Here is a 19,299-nt window from a genome sequence, read left to right as displayed (position 1 = left end):
ATGCTGCTCAAGGAGGGAGGCTGAAAGATGTCAGAAGGGACTAGCCCCTTAACAGCCATTGCCAGAGGTTTCCAAGAACAGACTGGAGATCCATTGGGCTGGGGAGGAATGAGGTCTTCTGCCTTGAGCATGGGGGTTGGACTGGAGGACCTCTCAGGCCCCTTCCGGCCTCAGGATTGTATGTTGTTCTGGTACCGCTGACCCAACCGGCCTCCCATCCAGCAGCCCCACAAAATGAATTGATTTGATAAATGGACATTTATTACGCTCACAAATTGGCTGGAACCAATTTTGCTCACGCCGACCCCTGATAACTGCTGGGGTATTGATTTGTGTAAAGTAATACAGTGAATTTATCAGTTCAATCGCCCGGCTGAAGGGCCTCCCAGAGACCCCGGAGCTCCCGGCCACAGGCGGAGTTGCAGACGGCCAAAGAGAACCTGCCTTTGGAAAGGAAGGAAAAGAGGGGGGGGAGACTCTCGGCCCCTATAGGGCCAGCCTGGCACCCCCCCACACCTACCTCCCTGCCTTCCCAGAGCCCCCTGCAGCTGCTGAGCTGGGGCGAGGGTCCCGGGGCCCTCGTGTCGGAGCTGCTAGGCCTTTGGAGTCCCTGAATATCTGGGGATGAAAAATTAATGAAGTGGCAACACAAATAAGAAGTTAAACTTCCGACGTTTTTAATGCCTCGTCAGGCAGGTTTTACTGGGCTGCTAAGTGTCCCTCCTCCCCTTCCAAGCCCACTAGTGACGGAGACTGGAGCTGAAGCCCCCGAAAGGTGGGCCTTTCTGCTTTCTTTAACCCTCCAAGGAGCTAGTCCTCATTGGAGAGGACAGTGTTTTCAAGGATTGGGTCTCGGGCCTGGTGGTTTTCTGCATTTTCGATCCTTTGGGGGGGCAGCTTTCTCTATAGCATTGATGATGTTCCCTAGTTGGGTAATGAAACGCCTGCAAGAAGAAAGCCAGGTTCAAAGAGAGCTCCCAACCCCCCACAATCCTCTTCCTCCTCTTCTTCTCCCCCTCCTCTCCTCCTCCTCCTCCTCCTCCTCCTCCTCCTCCTCCTCCTCCTCCTCCTCCTCCTCCTCCTCCTCCTCCCTTCTATCTCTGATGATGTTCCGTAGTTGGGTCCTGAAACGCCTGCAAGAAGAAAGCCAGGTTCAAAGAGAGCTCGCAAACCCCAACAATACTCTTCCTCCTCTTCTTCTCCCCCTCCTCCTCTCATCCTCCTCCTCCTCCTCCTCCTCCTTTTTTTCCTTCTCCTTCCCCCCCCCCCCGCTCCCTCTCCTCCTCCTCCTCCTCCTCCTCCTCCCTTCTATCCCTGACAATGTTCCCTAGTTGGGTCCTGAAACGCCTGCAAGAAAACGGGGGAGCTGAGAGAGCCCTGAGGACCCCTCCTTTGAACCCTGAACCACATTCTCCCACGTTGACTCTCTTCCGTACGGCACAGAGCAGATCCCGAGGAAAGAGGAGCGGCCTCTCGCAGTGACCCCAAGGTCTCCGAGGAAGGCCGGCAGCCTCCCTGAACCTGGGCAGAGCCCCAGGCCTCCTCCTTCTCCGCTCAGGGGAAGGGAGTCCAGGGCTCAGGAGGGAGGAGAGAAGAGGTCGGGCTGGATCAGGGCACAAAGGATCTGGATTGCAGGCTGAACAGGGGCCTGGGCTGTGATGATGATGATGATGATGATGATGATGATGATGATGATGATGATGATGAACCAGTTAGGCTCCTCTTGGAGGCTGAAACATCAAAAGAACTGTTTTCCTTCCTTCCTTCCTCTTTCTCTCTGTCTCTTTGTTTCTCTCTTACACTCCTTCCTTCCTCTTCTCTTTCTCCCTCTTCCTCTTTTTCTCTTTGCCTCTTTCTCTCTCTCTCTTTGTTTCTCTCTTACACCCCTTCATTCCTTCCTTTTCTCTTTCTCCCTCTTTTTCTCTTTGCCTCTCCCTCTTTCTCTCTGTCTCTTGTTTCTCTCTTACACCCCTTCATTCCTCTTCTTTCTCCCTCTTCCTCTTTTTCTCTTTGCCTCTCCCTCTTTCTCTCTGTCTCTTTGTTTCTCTCTTACACCCCTTCCTTCCTCTTCTCTTTCTCCCTCTTCCTCTTTTTCTCTTTCTCCCTCTCCCTCTTTTTCTCTTTGCCTCTCCCTCTTTCTCTCTGTCTCTTGTTTCTCTCTTACACTCCTTCCTTCCTCCCTCCCCCCCCTTGGGGATTGCAGGAATTGGGTATGTCTAAGGAGGAGAAGTTCTAGGGGGTGACATGAGAGCATCCTACAATATTTGAGGGGCTGCTCCAAAGAACCGGGGGGGGGGCAACCTATCCTCTGAAGTCCCTGAAGGCAGGAGAAGAAGCAATGGATGGAAACTAAGCAAGAAGAGGAGCAACCGAGAACTAAGGAGGAACAATTAAAGAGGGGGCTCAACTGGTGGCTTTTAAGAAAAGCCTGGACGGTCCTTTAGCCAGAATGGCACAGGGTCCCCATGCTTGAGCAGGGGGTTGGACTAGAAGACCTCCAAGGTCCCTCTGAGGATTTTACCTGGCTTCCTTCGATGAAGACAAAATGAACAAAAACACAGTTTTCAAATTGTGGACTAGACTGATCCCGTTCTCCCTTAATGAGGCACATACACAGCCTTGAATATTCTCCCCCATTCTGCGCACCACGTCTCAGATAAAAGTTCAGATCAGCCTTGAGAAGAAGAAGAAGAAGGACCTTTTCCTAGTTATCTGAAGGAACGGAAGCCCCGAATCGCCATCCAGGTCCTGAAGCAGAATGACTCGCATCGAAATAGGAAAGTGTGCGTTGCCGTGTTGTTCCCTAACCTCGTTTCTGCCACTCGTGCAGAGGAGGTTAAGAGAGCCGGGGCTGAAAACCCAAGTCAGCTTTGCTTTGACCAACTGAGATTTTCCCACAAGGAAACTCACTGGGGAAGCCAGCAGGAAGTCAGAAGTCGCTGCTCCCATTGATTTTTCCCCACCGTTGGTCATTCCGTTTCTATAGAGCCGAGGTGGCGCAGTGGTTAAATGCAGCACTGCAGGCTACTTCAGCTGACTGCAGTTCTGCAGTTCGGCTGTTCAAATCTCACCGGCTCAAGGTTGACTCAGCCTTCCATCCTTCCGAGGTGGGTGAAATGAGGACCCGGATTGTTGTTGGGGGCAATATGCTGACTCTGTAAACCGCTGAGAGAGGGCTGAAAGCCCTATGAAGCGGTATATAAGTCTAACTGCTATTGCTATTCTCTGTTTAGGTAAGGGCATTTTCTGAAATGACGACCCAACAGGTCAGGGGTTATCGATAAATATTTTTGTTATGCTGATATTCTATATCCAGCTATTTCCCCAGACATCAGGTGTTGGGCAATTTTTGAAGAAAGAGCAGAATGGATCAGGGCAGGACAGAAAATTTTCTGAGCTCTCACGATAGCCGGGAGACAAAGCTCAGATATTGAAAAGGTCAGTTTCTGAGGAATTGTCTACATGGACATTCCCTCTTCCTCCAGACGTGCAAAAAGCTAAAAGTGTTGCAGGCGGGTTCCTTGGTGCCCCCTGAACAGACATTTCATTGTCCTCCTAACAAGTCCTCATGACTATGCTAGCACTGATGATGTTCCCTAGTTGGGGCATCAGATGTCTCCAAGAAAACCAGCAGGCTCAGAGTCTACCAAGGTCCCCCTCCTCCTCCTCTCGGGAAACCCCTCTCCTTTCTAGCACTGATGAAGTCTTATTTTTATTTATTTGATCTGGCCATCGTTTACAAGATAATAGGTATAAGAACAAACATGAAAGCTATGAGTGAAATGGGGACAGTAGGATAGTTGGGGAATGAAACCTCTTCAGGATAAGCACCAAGGACCTCTCACCGCTCAACCCTGAACTACGTACATTCTGTCAAAATGCCGGAGGAAATCAGGAGATTCAATTAAGGATTTATTGCAAGCTTAAGTTCTCTACAAAAACCTGAGCTACTAAGGGTCAAGGGAGACGAGCGGGAATGAAGGAAGCGTTCCAAGTGGGTTGGATTTAGATCCCTCGCGGGCACTCAGGGACGGGTGGGTTACGATGCGTTTGACCCTCAGGTTCAGCCTGGTCACCTCCTACATACAGGTAGCCCTCGACTTTCAACAGTTCATTTACTGACCGCTCAAAAGTTACAACGGCACCGGAAAGTGACTTAGGACCATTTTTTCACACTTGTGACCATTGCAGCACCCTCGTGGCCACAGGATTCTCATTCAGATGCTTGAAAACTGACTCACATTTATAGCAATAGCAATAGCAGTTAGACTTCTATACCGCTTCATAGGGCTTTCAGCCCTCTCTAAGCGGTTTACAAAGTCAGCATATGGCCCCCCACAGTCTGGTACCTCATTTCACTCACCTTGGAAGGATGGAAGGCTGAGTCAACCTTCAGCCGGTGAGATTTGAACCGCTGACCTGCAGATTATGACGTTTGTCCTGGAGCCACGTGACCCCCTCCCTTTTGCGACCTTCTGACAAGCAATGGGGAAGCCACGCTCACTTCTCAACCAAGTTAGTAATTTTTAAGAACTGCAAAGTGATTCACTCAGCAAATACGGAGAGAAAATTCGTGAAATGGAGCAAACGCTTAACAAATTTCCTCCCTTAAGAACGCAAGTTTTGGGCTCAATTGCTGTTCGTAAGTCGAGGACTACCTGTATTCTCTCTGTCGGGAGGATCCTGTTGGTATCTTCCGTTCTGGAAATCTGAATCAGAGGCCGAGGCATTTGTCGGCCAGGGGGCCTTTTGAGGGTTTCCCAGTGGTCCCTTCCTCCACGTTTTCTATACAATCACATGTTTACTGTGCATAACCGAGGCATATAACATTGGGTAATAAACACAGCCCTCACTTTTATAGAAAATGCCCCCTACAATACAAACCCAATATACCGCCTTAGCCCACCACACACCCTCTTTCATCCCCCTCCAACTTTCATTCTTCCTTCTCTCATACCCCTCTACACCTACTTCCCCTCCCCTTCTTTCTAACCCTAACCCTATCCCTCCCTCTCTTAATCCATTCCCTCCCTTCCTTCTCCTCCTCCTCTCTCTCACCCTCCACGTTTTCCACTTGAGACCTGGAGGAAGCCAACAGCTGCCTTAGCTGGCCCTCCTTGGAGACTGGACGGAAGGTGCCCAGGCCTCGCGTGGTCTCCCAGACTGCCCGTTTTTTCAGCCTCTTCCTTAAAACTGACCCTTTGCGCCAAGGAAAGAAAACAGTTGACCTTTCCATACGGCATCTAAAGCCTCCGCTGGTTGGTTTTGGCATGGCGCAGTGGTTCCCCCCTGAATATGCAGCCACGGCCTGCCAAATTGGCATCTCCCGCCGCCCCCGACTGAAACCTGCTTCTTGAACATTTTCCAGGGCGTGTGGTGGCTCAGGGTCAGGCGGTGGGCTGGCTGGCGTAGTCCCGCCACCCCACCCCTCATGCCGGAATGGCCTTGAAAAGTCAGGCTGGGGTAAGTAGACCTTCTAACAGGAACCAGGGGGATATTGGGGGGTGCAGGAGGAGGAGGGGAGGTGGGAGAGAGACAAAAGGGGGCACGAGATTTGTTCCAGACTTGGCTGCGGCCCGTTTTGAACCAAGAAAGGAATATAGCAATATAGCAATAGCAGTTAGACTTATATACCACTTCATAGGGCTTTCAGCCCTCTCTAAGCGGTTTACAGAGTCAGCATATCGCCCCCAACAACAATCCGGGTCCTCATTTTACCCACCTCGGAAGGATGGAAGGCTGAGTCAACCCTGAGCCGGTGAGATTTGAACTGCAGAACTGCAGTGCTGCATTTAACCACTGCGCCACCTTGGCTCTTAGTCCACCAGTCTTAAAGTGGCCAGGATTGGAGACCCTTGCCCTAAGCTCATGATGGTGAAGCTATGGCACACCGGGGCCTCTCTGCGGGCATGCTAGCCATCGCCCCAGCTCAACCTCACTGCACATGTGATGCGCGTGTGGAAGCAGAAATCGTAGGTGAGCATCAGGCAGAGAGAGCAGGGCCCTCTCTCTGAAGTGCATGACGAGAGGCCTGAAAGCAGAGGGTCCCTTTCCAAACCCACCCCTTGCATCCAAGCTTTGGCCAACGTCTCGCTGGTTAGGCAGAAGCCGGTTTCATGGGAGACGCATCAGTTGCCAAGAGAAGACAATGTTTTCGTAGTTCGGGGTTGAAATGAGGAGCTCCTTGGCTATTTCCCTTCGGACGTTTCGTGACCCAACTAGGGAACCTCATCGGTGCTGGAAGGGAGGGGGGTTTGCAGTGAGGGAGGGGATGGGGAGAGGCGGAGGAGGAGGAGGAGGAGGAAGAGAAAAAGAATGGTGAGTCCTTTGCTACGTCTGAGCTTTTGACTCTTTTCCTGCAGACGTTTCTTGACCCAACTAGAGAACATCATCAGTGTTAGAAGGTTGGGGCGGGGGGAGAAAAGAATTGTGGAGTCCTTGGTGCTCTCTGAGCTTGGTGTTTTTTTTCCTGCAAACATTTCATGATCTAACTAGGTCAGTGGTTCCCAAACTTGGCAACTTTTAAGACTTGCGGACTTTAACTTCCAGAATTCTCCAGCCAGCTCTGCTGGCTGGAGAATTCTGGGAGTTGAAGTCCACAAGTCTTAAAAGTTGCCAAGTTTGGGAACCACTGACCTATGGAACTTCATCAGTGCTAGAAAGGAATGGGTTTGTGGATGGAAAAGAGGAAGAGAAAGGGGAGGAGGGGGAGGAAAAGGAGGAGAAGGGGAGGAAGAGAAAGGGGAGGAGGAGGAGGAAAAGGAGGAGAAGGGGAGGAAGAGAAAGGGGAGGAGGAGGAGGAAGAGGACTGTGGGGTCCTTGGTGCTCTCTGAGCTTGGTGGGGTTTTTTCCCGCAGACATTTCATGACCCAACTAGGCAACATCATCAGTGCTGTCCTTATCATAATTAGCACTGAAGATATTACCTGGCTTGGTAACAAAATGTTTGCAAGAAAACATCCCTGTAGTCCGTCCGTCCGTCCATCCCCGCCTTCAAACTTCAATATGCTCATCTTTTTGTCTTCTGTAGAATCCAGACGCGACTTTAGAGGAAGAGCATTGGATCCTTTGTGTGAAGTTGTTGGGGGCTGGGAGGGGGGGCGTGTTGGTCTAGATGTGTGGAGGGGGGGACAGAAGACTCTGAGTTTACAACAGGTTTGCTCCCTGTGTGAATGATATTCTACTTGTTAGAATCTGCCCCTTGTTAGAAATATTCTACTTCTTAGAATTTGCTTCGGATGCTTCCAGACCCCTCCTGATTTTTGCCCAACCTGAGTCTCCTCCTACAATGTTTTGGAAGCAGGAGACCCACAGATAAGGAGTCAGCCCCCCACGGCCGCTCTCTCCTTGGGGCTGGGACCGGATAGAAGATCTCTGAAGGCCCTTTCCAGCCCTATGATGCCATTATAGTCTGTTCTATTCTACTTCTTTGTCCTCTCCTCTCCTCCATTCCGTTCTTCTCCCTTCTTCTCTTCTAAATCTTTCTCTCCTTTGCCCTCTTTACTTCTTTTCTCTTCTCCTCCTTTCTTCTCCATCCCTCCTTTCTCTCCTTTGCTCTCTTTTCCTCCCTTCCCTTCTCCATCCCTCCTTTCTCTCCTTTGCTCTCTTCTTTTCTCCCTTCTTCTCCATCCCTCCTTTCTCTCCTTTGCTCTCTTCTTTTCTCTTCTCCTCCCTTCTTCTCCATCCCTCCTTTCTCTCCTTTGCTCTCTCCTTCTCTCTTCTCCCCCCTTCTTCTCTCCTCCATCCTTCCTTTCTCTCCTTTGCTCCCTTTTCTTCTTTTCTCCCTTCTTCTGTCCTCCATCCTTCCTTTTCCCCCTTTGCTCTCCTCTTCTTCTTCTTCTCCACTCTATTCTACCCTTGGTCTTTCAGCCTTCTGTCCTCCTCGGCCCCACGAGGTTTTTCTTCCATGGGAGACACCCATCCACCCCATGACCCCCCACCCCCACGTGCTGCTCTGTCCCGTGACCTTGATTGCAGGGCCTGCTTGCTTTCCCCTCCGTCCGTCAGCATCAAAGAAGCCGTGAGCCTCTCTCCTTGCCAACCCTTTGCAGGCTGACTGGAGAGCCCCCTCCTCCTCCTCCTCTCTCTCTCTCCCCCCCCCCCCCCACTTTCTGGTCCCTTTCTGCTTCATTCAGTCTCCATCCTCCTCTCCGGTTTCCCTGGCAACCCTAAGTGCACATCCTGGAAAACTTTATCCGAAATCTGCTCTGGGCAGCTTTCCAAATCCATGCTAACCTGATTAGGTACCTCTGGGGCCCTTGCTGGCTAATCAAATTAGGCGGCTCTAATGGCAGCCAGGACTCTGAGTGGGCAGAGAGCAGTAAAACATAGTGTATACTTAGTGATAATTATCCTGGCTGTTGTGTCATTGATTTATACGCCATTCCCTTCTCTTTCCTTTTCTTTTTTTAAACTTATGCGCCCAGATATATAACGACACCCCCCCCCTCCCTCTCCCTCCTTCCCCTCTTCTTTTGTTTTTCCTTTTCCAGCCATCCGGAGAAAGGAAAACGGCTGGTACGATGAAGAACACCCCCTCGTCTTCCTCTTCCTGGGGTCTTCGGGAATAGGTAACGCTGCTTTCCTTCCGCCCTCCCCCCCAAAGCGAGAACGGAGACCCACCTGAGAAGATGCTCTTCAGCCGTCTGGGGCCTTCCCTGTGTCGTCCTTCAGCGAGGGAAATGCGGGGAAGGGAAAGGAAGCCACCAAGATCCCAAAACAGCCCTCAGCTGGGTCGTTTCCTTGCAGACGTCTCATAACACCCCCCGTTACGTGAGACTGATGATGTTACCTAGTTTGGTTCATGAAACGTCTGCAAGAAAACAGGCAAGCTCAGAGAGCACCCAGGACCCCTCAGTCACCTTCCTCCATTCCCCCTCTCCATTCTCCTCCTCCTCCTCCTCCTCTCCACAACTCCCACACCCTTCTAGCACTGATGAAGTTACCAAGTTGGGTGATGAAATGTCTGCAAGAAAACCACCAAGCTCAGAGAGCACCAAGGACCCTGCAGTCCTCCCCCTCCTCCTTCTCTCTGGAAACTCCCCTCCCTTCTTGCACTGATGATGTTCCCTAGTTGGGTCATGAAATGTCTGCAAGAAAACCACCAAGCTCAGAGAGCACCAAGGACTCCCCAGTCTTCCTCTTTCTGCTTCTCATCTTTCTCCTCCTCCTCCTCCTCCTCCTCCTCCTCCTCCTCCTGAACACCCCCCCTTATAGCAACTGAAGATGTTACCTAGTAGGGTGATGAAACATCTGGAAGAAAACCACCAAGCTCAGAGAGCACCAAGGACCACACAGTTCTCCTCCTCCTCCTCCTCCTCCTCCTCCTCTTCTTCTCCACAACTCCCACACCCTTCTAGCACTGATGCAGTTACCAAGTTGGGTGATGAAATGTCTGCAAGAAAAGCACCAAGCTCAGACATCGCCAAGGACCCCCAAAGCCTTCCTCCTCCTCCTCCTCCTCCCTGCAAAATTCCCTCCCTTCCAGCACTGATGATGTTACCTAGTTTGGGTCACGAAACGTTTGCAAGAAAACCTCATTTCAACCCTGAGCTACATATATTTTCCTTCATTGATCCCTTCTGCCATACCTATTTAAATTTTATTATTTATTAACAGAATTTATAAGGCCTCCCCCCCCCAGCACCCGGGTGACTCCACAAGGCTTACAGAAGTAAAACCCCAACCCCACCCCACCCCAGTGGTGACAACGGTCGGACCAAATCTTCGGTGGGCTCCGTATCTGGCCTGCCACTCAAGGGTGGGAGAGGGGCTTCTTCCCTGGGGGCTCCCTGAGTTTAATCTGGAGATTGTGGTCTATGGCAGTGTTTCTCAACCTTGGCAACTTGAAGATATCTGGACTTCAACTCCCAGAATTCCCCAGCCAGCGAATGCTGGCTGGGGAATTCTGGGAGTTGAAGTCCAGACATCTTCAAGTTGACAAGGTTGAGGAACACTGGTCTATGGGACAGTGGAAACCCTCGGATGAGATGCATGTTGGTTTAAGGCCTTGGCCTCTCTGAAGGCCAAGACTGGTGGGACTTCCAACTCCTGGAATTCCTCACCTGGCAAAGTTGAGAATCTCTGGTCCAGATGGATGTCATCAGCAGGTTTTCTCACACAAACACACACACACACTTCTCTCAATTTCTAATTCCACAAGTCCAGATTGCAGGAAGTGAATCCCGAGTAGCCAAGAAATCCAAATTAATCCAGATTAGAGCATTATAGCAATAGCAGTAGACTTATATACCGCTTCATAGGCCTTTCAGGCCTCTCTAAGCGGTTTACAGAGAGTCAGCATATTGCCCCCAACAATCTGGGTCCTCATTTTACCCACCTCGGAAGGATGGAAGGCTGAGTCAACCCTGAGCCGGTGAGATTTGAACCGCTGACCTGCTGATCTAGCAGTAGCCTGCAGTGCTGCATTTAACCACTGCGCCACCTTGGCTCTTTATAAAAGAGGATAAATTTCTCTCCCACCAACAAATATATTAAACCTCCCTCAGGAACCCTACAGAATGCAGGAAGTCCTCAATTTACAACCGCATTTGAGCTCAAAATTATCCGTTGCTAAGCAAAGGCAGTTCTTAAACGAGTTGTGTCCCGTTTTATGACCTTTCTTGCCATAGTTGTTAAGCGAATCACCACAGTTAAGTGGATCTGAATGCCACAAAAGGGATCACATGACACACACACACACACCCGGACATTCCTTTGCTTTTATGTTGCCACAACTGGCAGCTTCTCACACCTGAAAAAGGGAGAACTTTTCTTCCAGACCTTTCATCACCCAACTAGGTAACTTCATCAGTGCTAGAAGGATGTGGGAGTTGTGAGGAAGAAGAGGAGGGAAAGAATGGGGAGAGGGAGTGGAGGAAGAGGAGGAGGAGGAAGGTGACTGAGGGTTCCTTATTTATTATTTATTTATTATTAAAATTTATATGCCGCCCAATCCCGAAGGACTCCGGGCGGCTTACAAAAAAAGAAGAGAAAGGGAAAAAAATAAGAAAAAGACAGTTTAAAATCACAACACAAGCATTCGTGTTGGCGACGTCTGAGCTTGGTGCTTCCCACTGAAATGTGCACACAGGTTTTTGCATTTTCTTCCTTTCTCATCTTACATTCCACGGCCCCCGCTGAGGGTGCAGGGAAAAAACAATGGCAGCAAACAAACAAAAATCAAGAATTTATTCATTTTTTTTTGGTTTGTAATTTTTACAGTTTTAGAACTGTTAGCCACCCAGAGTTACTTGATTGAATTGGGCAGCTGTAGAAATAATAAAACAAAAGGGAAAAAAAGAAAATAATTTCTCTTCTCTAATGTTCCCCCTGAGCTGGCAGGATACATTTTCGATAGGTTGATAATTTCGGGGGTGGTGGTGGTTCTGAATAGTTCTGATTTAATCTATTCGTACATGGTTGTTTATAGGCTGCTTAGGGTCAAATAGCTACAGTTATGGGGTGGGGGGAACCCTCGTAATCCATAAATAGTAAATAAATCTCAAAGGTGCATTTCACCTTCGGGACACCTGCCAGAACAGCAGCTCCTTGCAGAGACACACCTGGCCAGGAACTCTAGTCCTGCCTGCTGGTACATATCAAAATAGATTGGCTTTGCAGTATACATTTTGAATTATTAATCGTCTAGACTTTTACGACCAGAGCTGCATATAAATCCAGTTCTCAAAGAATATTGGGCTTCCTAGCATTCACTGCCCCTTGTCTCAAGATCATCGCGGTACGGAAAAAGCTGCGTCTTAAACCAGCATTCCTGGCCTGACCCGTTTGCGGCCTTCCCAGCTACATTCCCACAAGTGAAGTCAATGGGGAGAACCCTGCGATTCACTTAACCAGCGGTGATTTGTTGAACACCCCTGGCCAAAAAAAAAGTTCGTAAAATCAGCAACAACTGCCTTGCTTAACAATGGAAATTCCTCAGATAATAACAGGATAAAAGAATTGGAAGGGACCTTGGAGGTCTTCTAGTCCAACCCCCTGCCCAAGCAGGAAACCCTATAGTATTTCAGATTATTCAGTGGCTGTCCCATCTCTCCCTGAAAGCCTCCAGTGATGGAGGTCCCACAGTTTCTGAAGGCAGTTTCTGTTCTACGGATTAATTGTCCTCACTGTCAGGAAATTCCTCCTCCGTTCTAAGTTGCTTCTCTCCTTGATTAGTTTCCACCCATTGCTTCTTGTTCTGCCCTCAGGTGCCTTGGAGAATAGTTTGACCCCCTCTTCTTTGTGGCAGCCCCTGAGATATTGGAAGACTGCTATCATGTCACCGCTGGTCCTTCTTTTCATTAAACCAGACATACCCAAAATTCCTGCAACCGTCCTTCATATGTTTTAGCCTCTGTTCCCTCATCATCCTGGTTGCTCCGCACTCTTTCCAGAGTCTCCACATCTTCCTTTTTTTTAGCATGGTGGCAACCACTATCCCCACTATCTAAAAGTGGTTGGCTATTGTGCTATGGTGGCAACAGGTGTGCAATGCCCCCACAGTTAGGGACACACGACCCAATTGGACTTCCTGCTTTTTTAAAAAAAAAAAATTAATTTTTATTTATTTATTGTCAAAACAAACATACAACTCCTCCTTCTTTACATACTGTAGAAAGTTTATCAGCTGGTTACAAAAGGCTTTTGTGCATCTCTTCCTCAAAGTCATCAAATATAATTCATATTAATTCAAATATCTTAACTTAAATATTTACTATATTAATATCATCATGCTTCCACTTTTATTTGACTATAGTTATTTAAGCATCCTTCATCCTTAAATATACCAAGATTTAATACATAACCACATGCTGGCATTTCGTTTACTTATTTGTAAAATCCTCCATTAACATTAAATCCTCATATCCTGTTTTAGCTAAACATCCATGATATTTAATTCCTGCTTTTTGTGGTGTTCATGGGAGCCTCTCTTGCTTCCTGAACAGGTAAGACTGAGTTGGCCAAGCAGACTGCCAAGTACCTGCACAAAGACGTCAAGAAGGTAAGCGCTTTTCTCCGTGCGAGGCAGCAGCCCAGGTGAGTCTCGCGTGCAGGGCCAGAAGAGGAAGGGTCAGTCGAATCGGAATCTCCATCCTTGGGACCTGTGAACTTCAGCTCCCAGAATCCCTCTGGCTGGCTGGCTGAGGAATTCTGGGAGTTGAAGTCTGCAAGTCTTAAAGTCAGAGAGCCTTGGTGTAGATGCCAGAGACCCTTCTGGACAGTCCTCGTCTTACAACCATTTGCTTAACAACCATAAAGAGCCGAGGTGGCGCAGTGGTTAAATGCAGCACTGCAGGCCACTTAAGCTGACTGCTATCTGCAGTTCAGCGGTTCTAATCTCACCGGCTCAGGGTTGACTCAGCCTTCCATCCTTCCGAGGTGGGTGAAATGAGGACCCGGATTGTTGTTGGGGGCGATATGCTGACTCTGTAAACCGCTTAGAGAGGGCTGAAAGCCCTATGAAGCGGTATATAAGTCTAACTGCTATTTAAAGGTATTTATGACCTGATTTTGAAGTTGTGATGACTGAGCCTCTCCCCCAATGCGCCCATAAGCAGCCTCTGTTCATGGGGTCCCATCGTCAGATGGCCGTGATTTATATTACATTTCCCCATCAGAGGGAGAAGATGGGTGGTCCTTGTCTCTTAGAGGAGCCGAATCTTGATGGTAACTTGAGTCTCAGGCATTGTTACCTGTTGCCCGACTGAAAAATCCGGGCGTTCTTAGCGAGAAAGGGACCTTGGCTTTGCATTCCAGTGAAGCCGCCTCTGCAAGCAAACGGGGGCTTTTCCCACGAGTAATAAGCTACGCATCCCCCAGAAGCCTTATTTCACTTCCACAGACATCTGCGGATTTAATTCAGCTCGTGTTTTATTCCGCTCATAATTTAAATCCTCGGTTTGTGGAGGGATGCCGTATATCTCTTGGCATGTTTGCAAACATTTCAGTAGTTTTAATGCCCTGCTGTTCTATTTCGCAAATTAGCATTACATTTCCTTTTTTTTTTTTCTAATCGCCCCCCCCAAAATAGCAATAGCAGTTAGACTTATATACCGCTTCATAGGGCCCTCTCTAAGCAGTTTACAGAGTCAGCATATCGCCCCCACAGTCTGGGTCCTCATTTCACCCACCTCGGAAGGATGGAAGGCTGAGTCAACCTTGAGCTGGTGAGATTAGAACTGCTGAACTGCAGATAGCAGTCAGCTGAAGTGGCCTGCAGTACTGCACCCTAACCACTGCGCCACCTCGGCTCTTCAAAAGGAAGAAAGCAACTGAGAACAACTGACAGAGATTCCCAAGAAATGGCGCTAAATTTCCATTTTCAGCGATTAAACACAGTCTTTCACCTTAATTATAGGTTTTATTCTTTAATATCCTGCCTTAAAAGTGGGATAGGCACAGCTCTTCCTTCAGCCACAAGCGCAACTGGATTTCTATTGTTAAGCAAGGCGGCCGCTAAGGGAGTCGTGCCCAATTTTGCAACAGTTGTTAAGCCAATCAGAATCGGGCTTCCCTTCCTCTCCGTGGAGTTGGCATAGGGGCATTTCAGGGGAGTGAGCCTCCCTCCATGCCTGGTGTAGGCAGAATGAAGGTGTCCTCATGGGTCCCTCCAAAAGGCCACCAATTTAATCTTCAGAAGGGGTGAAATGTTGCCCCAAACTTTTGGTTGAGGCTGCTCCCTCACTTAAATGGCTTGAGAACGTCCGGCAACATTTCTAATCCCCCTTTGCTGTTTCCCTCCACAGGGCTTCATCCGCTTGGACATGTCGGAGTTTCAGGAGAGACACGAGGTGAGGAGGAGGAGGAGAGGGGCCACTTCTGCCAGGCCTCACCAGCCTGGTGCCCTCTCAACCCAGAGCCCCCTCTTGCATACCCCAAGCACCCACCTTCATTGCCCCAGAGGTAGAACTCTCCCCGGGGGGCTTGGCTGTCTTCCTCTGGCTAAAATTCCTGACTCTTGGCTAGTCTCAGTAGAAAAGAATCTTTGTAGCTCAGGGTTGACATGCTCTCTTGAGCCTGATGGTTTCCTTGCAGGCGTTTCAAGACCCAACTAGGGAATATCATCAGTGCTAGAAGGGAGTGGGGTTTGCAGAGGGGGGGGGGAAGAAGAGGAGGAAGGAGGAGGAGGACTGTGGGGTCCTTGGTGGTTTTCTTGCAGACGTTTCATTACCTGACTAGGTAACATGATTAGTGCTAGAAGGGAGGAGGAGGACACCCTGGTGCTCTCTGAGCCTGGTGGTTTCCTCGCAGGCATTTCATGACCCAACTAGGGGACATCATCAGTGCTAGGAGGGAGTGGGGCTTGTGGAGAGGAGGAGGACAGTGGCGTACTTGAGCTTGTTTATTTGCTTCCAGTCGTTTCATGACCCAACTTGGTTACATCCTCAGTGCTAGAAGGGAGTAGCTAATGAAGCTGTGGGCGAGGAGGGTCTTCCCATTTCCCTTCCTTGGTCCTCCCTCCCAGCTCTTGCCAGGTGCCAAAATGCTTCTGTCCAGATTGAGACAGAGAACCCATGTTCCTCCGGAGAACCTCCCATGGAAAAACACGTATTCCTTGGAATCACGGCTGGTGGGGGGCTGGGACACAGCTTGCTTTGAACCCCAGAAGTCTGGATGGTGTAACTCGGGGTGGGGGGGGGGTGTCTTGCAGGTGGCCAAGTTCATAGGCTCCCCGCCAGGCTACATTGGTCATGACGAAGGGGGGCAGCTCACCAAGAAGCTGAAGCAGTGCCCCAACGCCGTGGTCCTCTTTGATGAGGTGGACAAGGCCCACCCCGATGTCCTGACCGTCATGCTGCAGCTCTTCGATGAAGTAAGATCAGTCTCCCTGGGGTTGTTCTGGGTTCCAGGTCATCCATTTGTCCTTTTCTTCTGGGTTCCAGGTCATTCATTTGTCCTTTTCTTCTGGGTTCCAGGGCATTCATTCATTTGTTCTAGGTCCCACATCCTTCAGTCATCCTTTTGTTCTGGGTTCCAGGTCATTCATTTGTCCAAGATTCCAGATAATTCTGTTCTTCTGGATTCTTGGTCATTCATTTATTCGAGGTTCCAGGTCCTTCGTTTGTTTGTTCTAGGTCCCACGTCCTTCAGTCATTCTTTTGTTTTGGGTTCTGGATTATTCAGTCGTTCTTTTGTTCTGGGTTCCAGGTCATTCATTTGTCCTTTTCTTCTGAGTTCCAGGTCATTCATTCATTTGTTCTAGATACCGGGTCCTTCGGTCGTTCTTTTGTTTTGGGTTCCATGTCATTCATTTGTCCAAGATTCCAGATCATTCTGTTCTTCTGGATTCTTGGTCATTCATATGTTCTAAGTTCCAGATCATTCGTTTGTTTGTTCTAGGTCCCAGGTTCTTCAGTCATTCTTTTGTTTTGGGGTCTGGATCATTCAGTCATTCTTTTTGTTCTGGGTTCTTGGTCATTCATTAATTCATTTGTTCTAGGTTCCGGGTCCTTCAGTCATTCTTTTGTTCTGGGTTCTAGATCATTCAGTCATTCATTTGTCCTAGGTCTCAGATCATCCTTTTCTTCTAAATTCTTGGTCATTCCATTTGTCCTAGGTTCCAGGTCATTCTTTTCTTCTGGGTTCCAGGTCACTCATTAATTCATTTGTTCCAGGTCCTTCAGTCATTCTTTTGTTCTGGGTTCTGGATCATTCACTTCTTCATTCATTTGTTCCTTGCCTGTCCATCTCACTGCAGTGATTCTGGGTAGCCTGTCGCGTTAAAGCAAACAGCTTTTTATGCAACGCTCCACCAGTTGAATTCCTCCTCCTCCTCTTTGACTTCCAGTGAAGTTGGTCCAGGCTGGGTGCCCTTCATTCATTCATTGGACCCTGGGCCCTTCAGGTGGCTCTGCCAGCCTCTTCTCCAAAGCCCCCGGAGGCAGAACAAGAAGCAACGGGTGGAAACTGGTCAAGGAGACAAGAAGCAACCTGGGTTTAAGGAGAAATTTTCCTGACGGGGAGGACAATTAACCCGTGGAACAGAAAGTTGCCTCCAGAAATCCTGGGTGCTCCATCACTGGAGGGTTTTAAGAAGAGATTCCATTTGCCTGGAATAGTAGAGGATTTCCTGCATTGACCAGGGGGTTGGACTAGAAGACCTCCAAGGGCCCTTCCAACTGCATTCTGTCCTGTTAAGCTGGACCCCTGGAAGCTTCCAGTAGTAGTCAATCAGGACCCAAGCTGGTAAATCCCTCTCCACACCCTAAACCTCCCCAAAAGCCTCAGAAAATCAGGTCAGCCGTGTGGGTGTCCCACATTACGACGTCCTGACTTAACCTCTGTAATGGGGCCAGCGTGCCCAGCTGTGTCATTGAGTGCCATGGAGCCTCTGCACCCAGCTGGATCGGGGGAGGTAACCCCCACCCCTAAATCCCTTTGTCAGGGTTCCAAATAGCATCCAAAAGTGAATCAGAGTCGAAGGCAAAGGATTGCTCAGAGTTCCAATTTATGAAGAGAGCCATGTTAGCATACAAATGTCATAAATAATAATAATAATATAATAATATCTGGGAAAACCTGAATCTGAAAGCTTCCCGGTTTTCCCCACCCAGTTGAAAGTTCAAGATCTTTCCCCCACACCCACCAGTCCATCCCATGGTCCAATCTCCCACTACCACGCTGGCAGCTTCCACCCATCCGGTCAGGTGCAGAGACAAAGGATGACCTTGGCTTTCTAGAAAGAATGTTGTTATGGCTACATATCTTCTAACTCCTTACAATCCCCCTCTCCCATTTTCCCACCATAGAAAATGCATAGCAGAAGAATAGAAAGTGTGGCAGGCCAGAGATCCCAAAAGAAAAGATTATTACACCCTCAGCTGGCATGGAGCATCTCTGCCATCCTCAATTCTTTGCATTTTGTTGGGGTGGGTGGGGGGTGGCGACGTCCTTGGTGGTGCCATCTCAGGGTTGTTATTTTTTTCCCTTTTCTCCAGGATTAATAACGCTGGCATTTTTCTTGCATAGATCACGGTGGCAGCAGCCGCTAAATGCGAAATCAATTCCTGAACTGCCGGCCTGACAGAGCAATAACCGAAATGTTAATCCCCAGCTCTGACACAAATGTGTGTCGTTCGGCTGGACAGCTTCGCTCCTGGCGACACTTAGAAAGGGGAGGGGGAGCAGACACACAAACACACACCCCAATTCTCTTTCCTCCTTGCTCCTCCTCCGCTTATCAACCATCGCTGTCTTTAAAAGATCCTTAGCTTCGTGTTCTCAGAGGGGGAGAACTGGATATCCATGCCCACAGGGGCCAGCGGCCCTCCTGCCCTGCCCCATCTCCCTTCTGGGTGTTGGGGGGGTCTTTGGACCCCAGCTCAGAGGCCAAAGCCCAGGCGGCTCCTTTCAAGGAGAGGGATTCATGTACCCTGAGCCGAAGTTCTTCGTTCAGGGCCACAACGGAGCCACAGATTTCTGTGGCCAAATGAGTTTTTTGTTCATTTCACCAAAAACGGAGTGAGAAATTTGTTAAATGAGTTTTGCCCCGTTTTATGACATTTCTGGCCGCAGCTGTTAAGTGAACCACTGAAGTCATTAAATCAGTGTTTCTCAACCTTGGCGACTTTTAAGTCCACAGGACTTAAAAGTCACCAAGGTTGAGAAACACTGCATTAAATTATTAACTTGGTCGTTAAGTGAATCCGGCTTGCCCTTTTTTACTTCGATGGTCAGAAAGTTGCCCAGGTGGATCACACGGCCCCAGGATACTGCGGCCGTCATAAAAACGTTGAGCCAGTTGGCCCCAAATCCACCCCCACCCCTGGTGCTCCCCGAGCTGGCTGGCCTCCTTGCAGACGTCTCGTGACCCAACTGGGGAACCTCATCAGTGCTAGAAGGAAGGGAGGTTTGCAGGGAGGAGGACTGTGGGGGTCCCTGGTGCTCCCTGAGCTGGCTGGCCTCCTTGCAGACGTCTCGTGACCCAACTGGGGAACCTCATCAGTGTTTGTGGGGGGAGCAGGGTGGGTTTGCTTTCTTTGATACCCAACAACCCATGGAGTGGGGGCTTCCCTTCGGCCTGACGCCCCCTTTCCCTCCCGAAGGGCCGGCTGACGGACGGGAAGGGGAAGACCATCGACTGCAAGGACGCCATCTTCATCATGACCTCCAACGTGGCCAGCGACGAGATCGCCCAGCACGCCTTGGAGCTGCGGGAGGACGCCATGGAGCTCAGCCGCAAGAGGATCGCCGAGAAGCTGGGTGGGTGCCTGGCCCTTGCCCTGCCAAGGGCGCCCCAGAACCCCCCTGGAGCAGGGCTGAGAGGCTGCCGGTCCAGGCCGGTTCGCGAAAATACTA

At 49.5% G+C, this 19,299-nt stretch overlaps 1 protein-coding gene across 2 annotated transcripts in view; it reads left to right on the top strand.

Annotated features, from left to right (window-relative positions):
- CLPB (caseinolytic mitochondrial matrix peptidase chaperone subunit B) overlaps positions 1–19,299 on the top strand; it is an 83,432-nt gene that overhangs the window by 59,086 nt on the left and 5,047 nt on the right. Inside the window, exons 8-12 of one of the 2 annotated variants that reach the window (XM_032219537.1) lie at positions 8,493–8,570; positions 12,948–13,003; positions 14,748–14,792; positions 15,653–15,814; positions 19,047–19,203. In XM_032219537.1, coding sequence (XP_032075428.1) covers positions 8,493–8,570; positions 12,948–13,003; positions 14,748–14,792; positions 15,653–15,814; positions 19,047–19,203 — 498 coding nt within the window. The remainder of the gene's footprint in view (positions 1–8,492; positions 8,571–12,947; positions 13,004–14,747; positions 14,793–15,652; positions 15,815–19,046; positions 19,204–19,299) is intronic. The other variant, XM_032219538.1, reaches the window with a different exon arrangement.

Source organism: Thamnophis elegans, chromosome 6, assembly GCF_009769535.1.
Source record: "Thamnophis elegans isolate rThaEle1 chromosome 6, rThaEle1.pri, whole genome shotgun sequence".
Classification (NCBI taxonomy): Eukaryota; Metazoa; Chordata; class Lepidosauria; order Squamata; family Colubridae; genus Thamnophis; species Thamnophis elegans.
The sequence above is the reverse complement of the archived record's forward strand: the minus strand, read 5'-3'. Positions and strand labels throughout refer to the sequence as shown.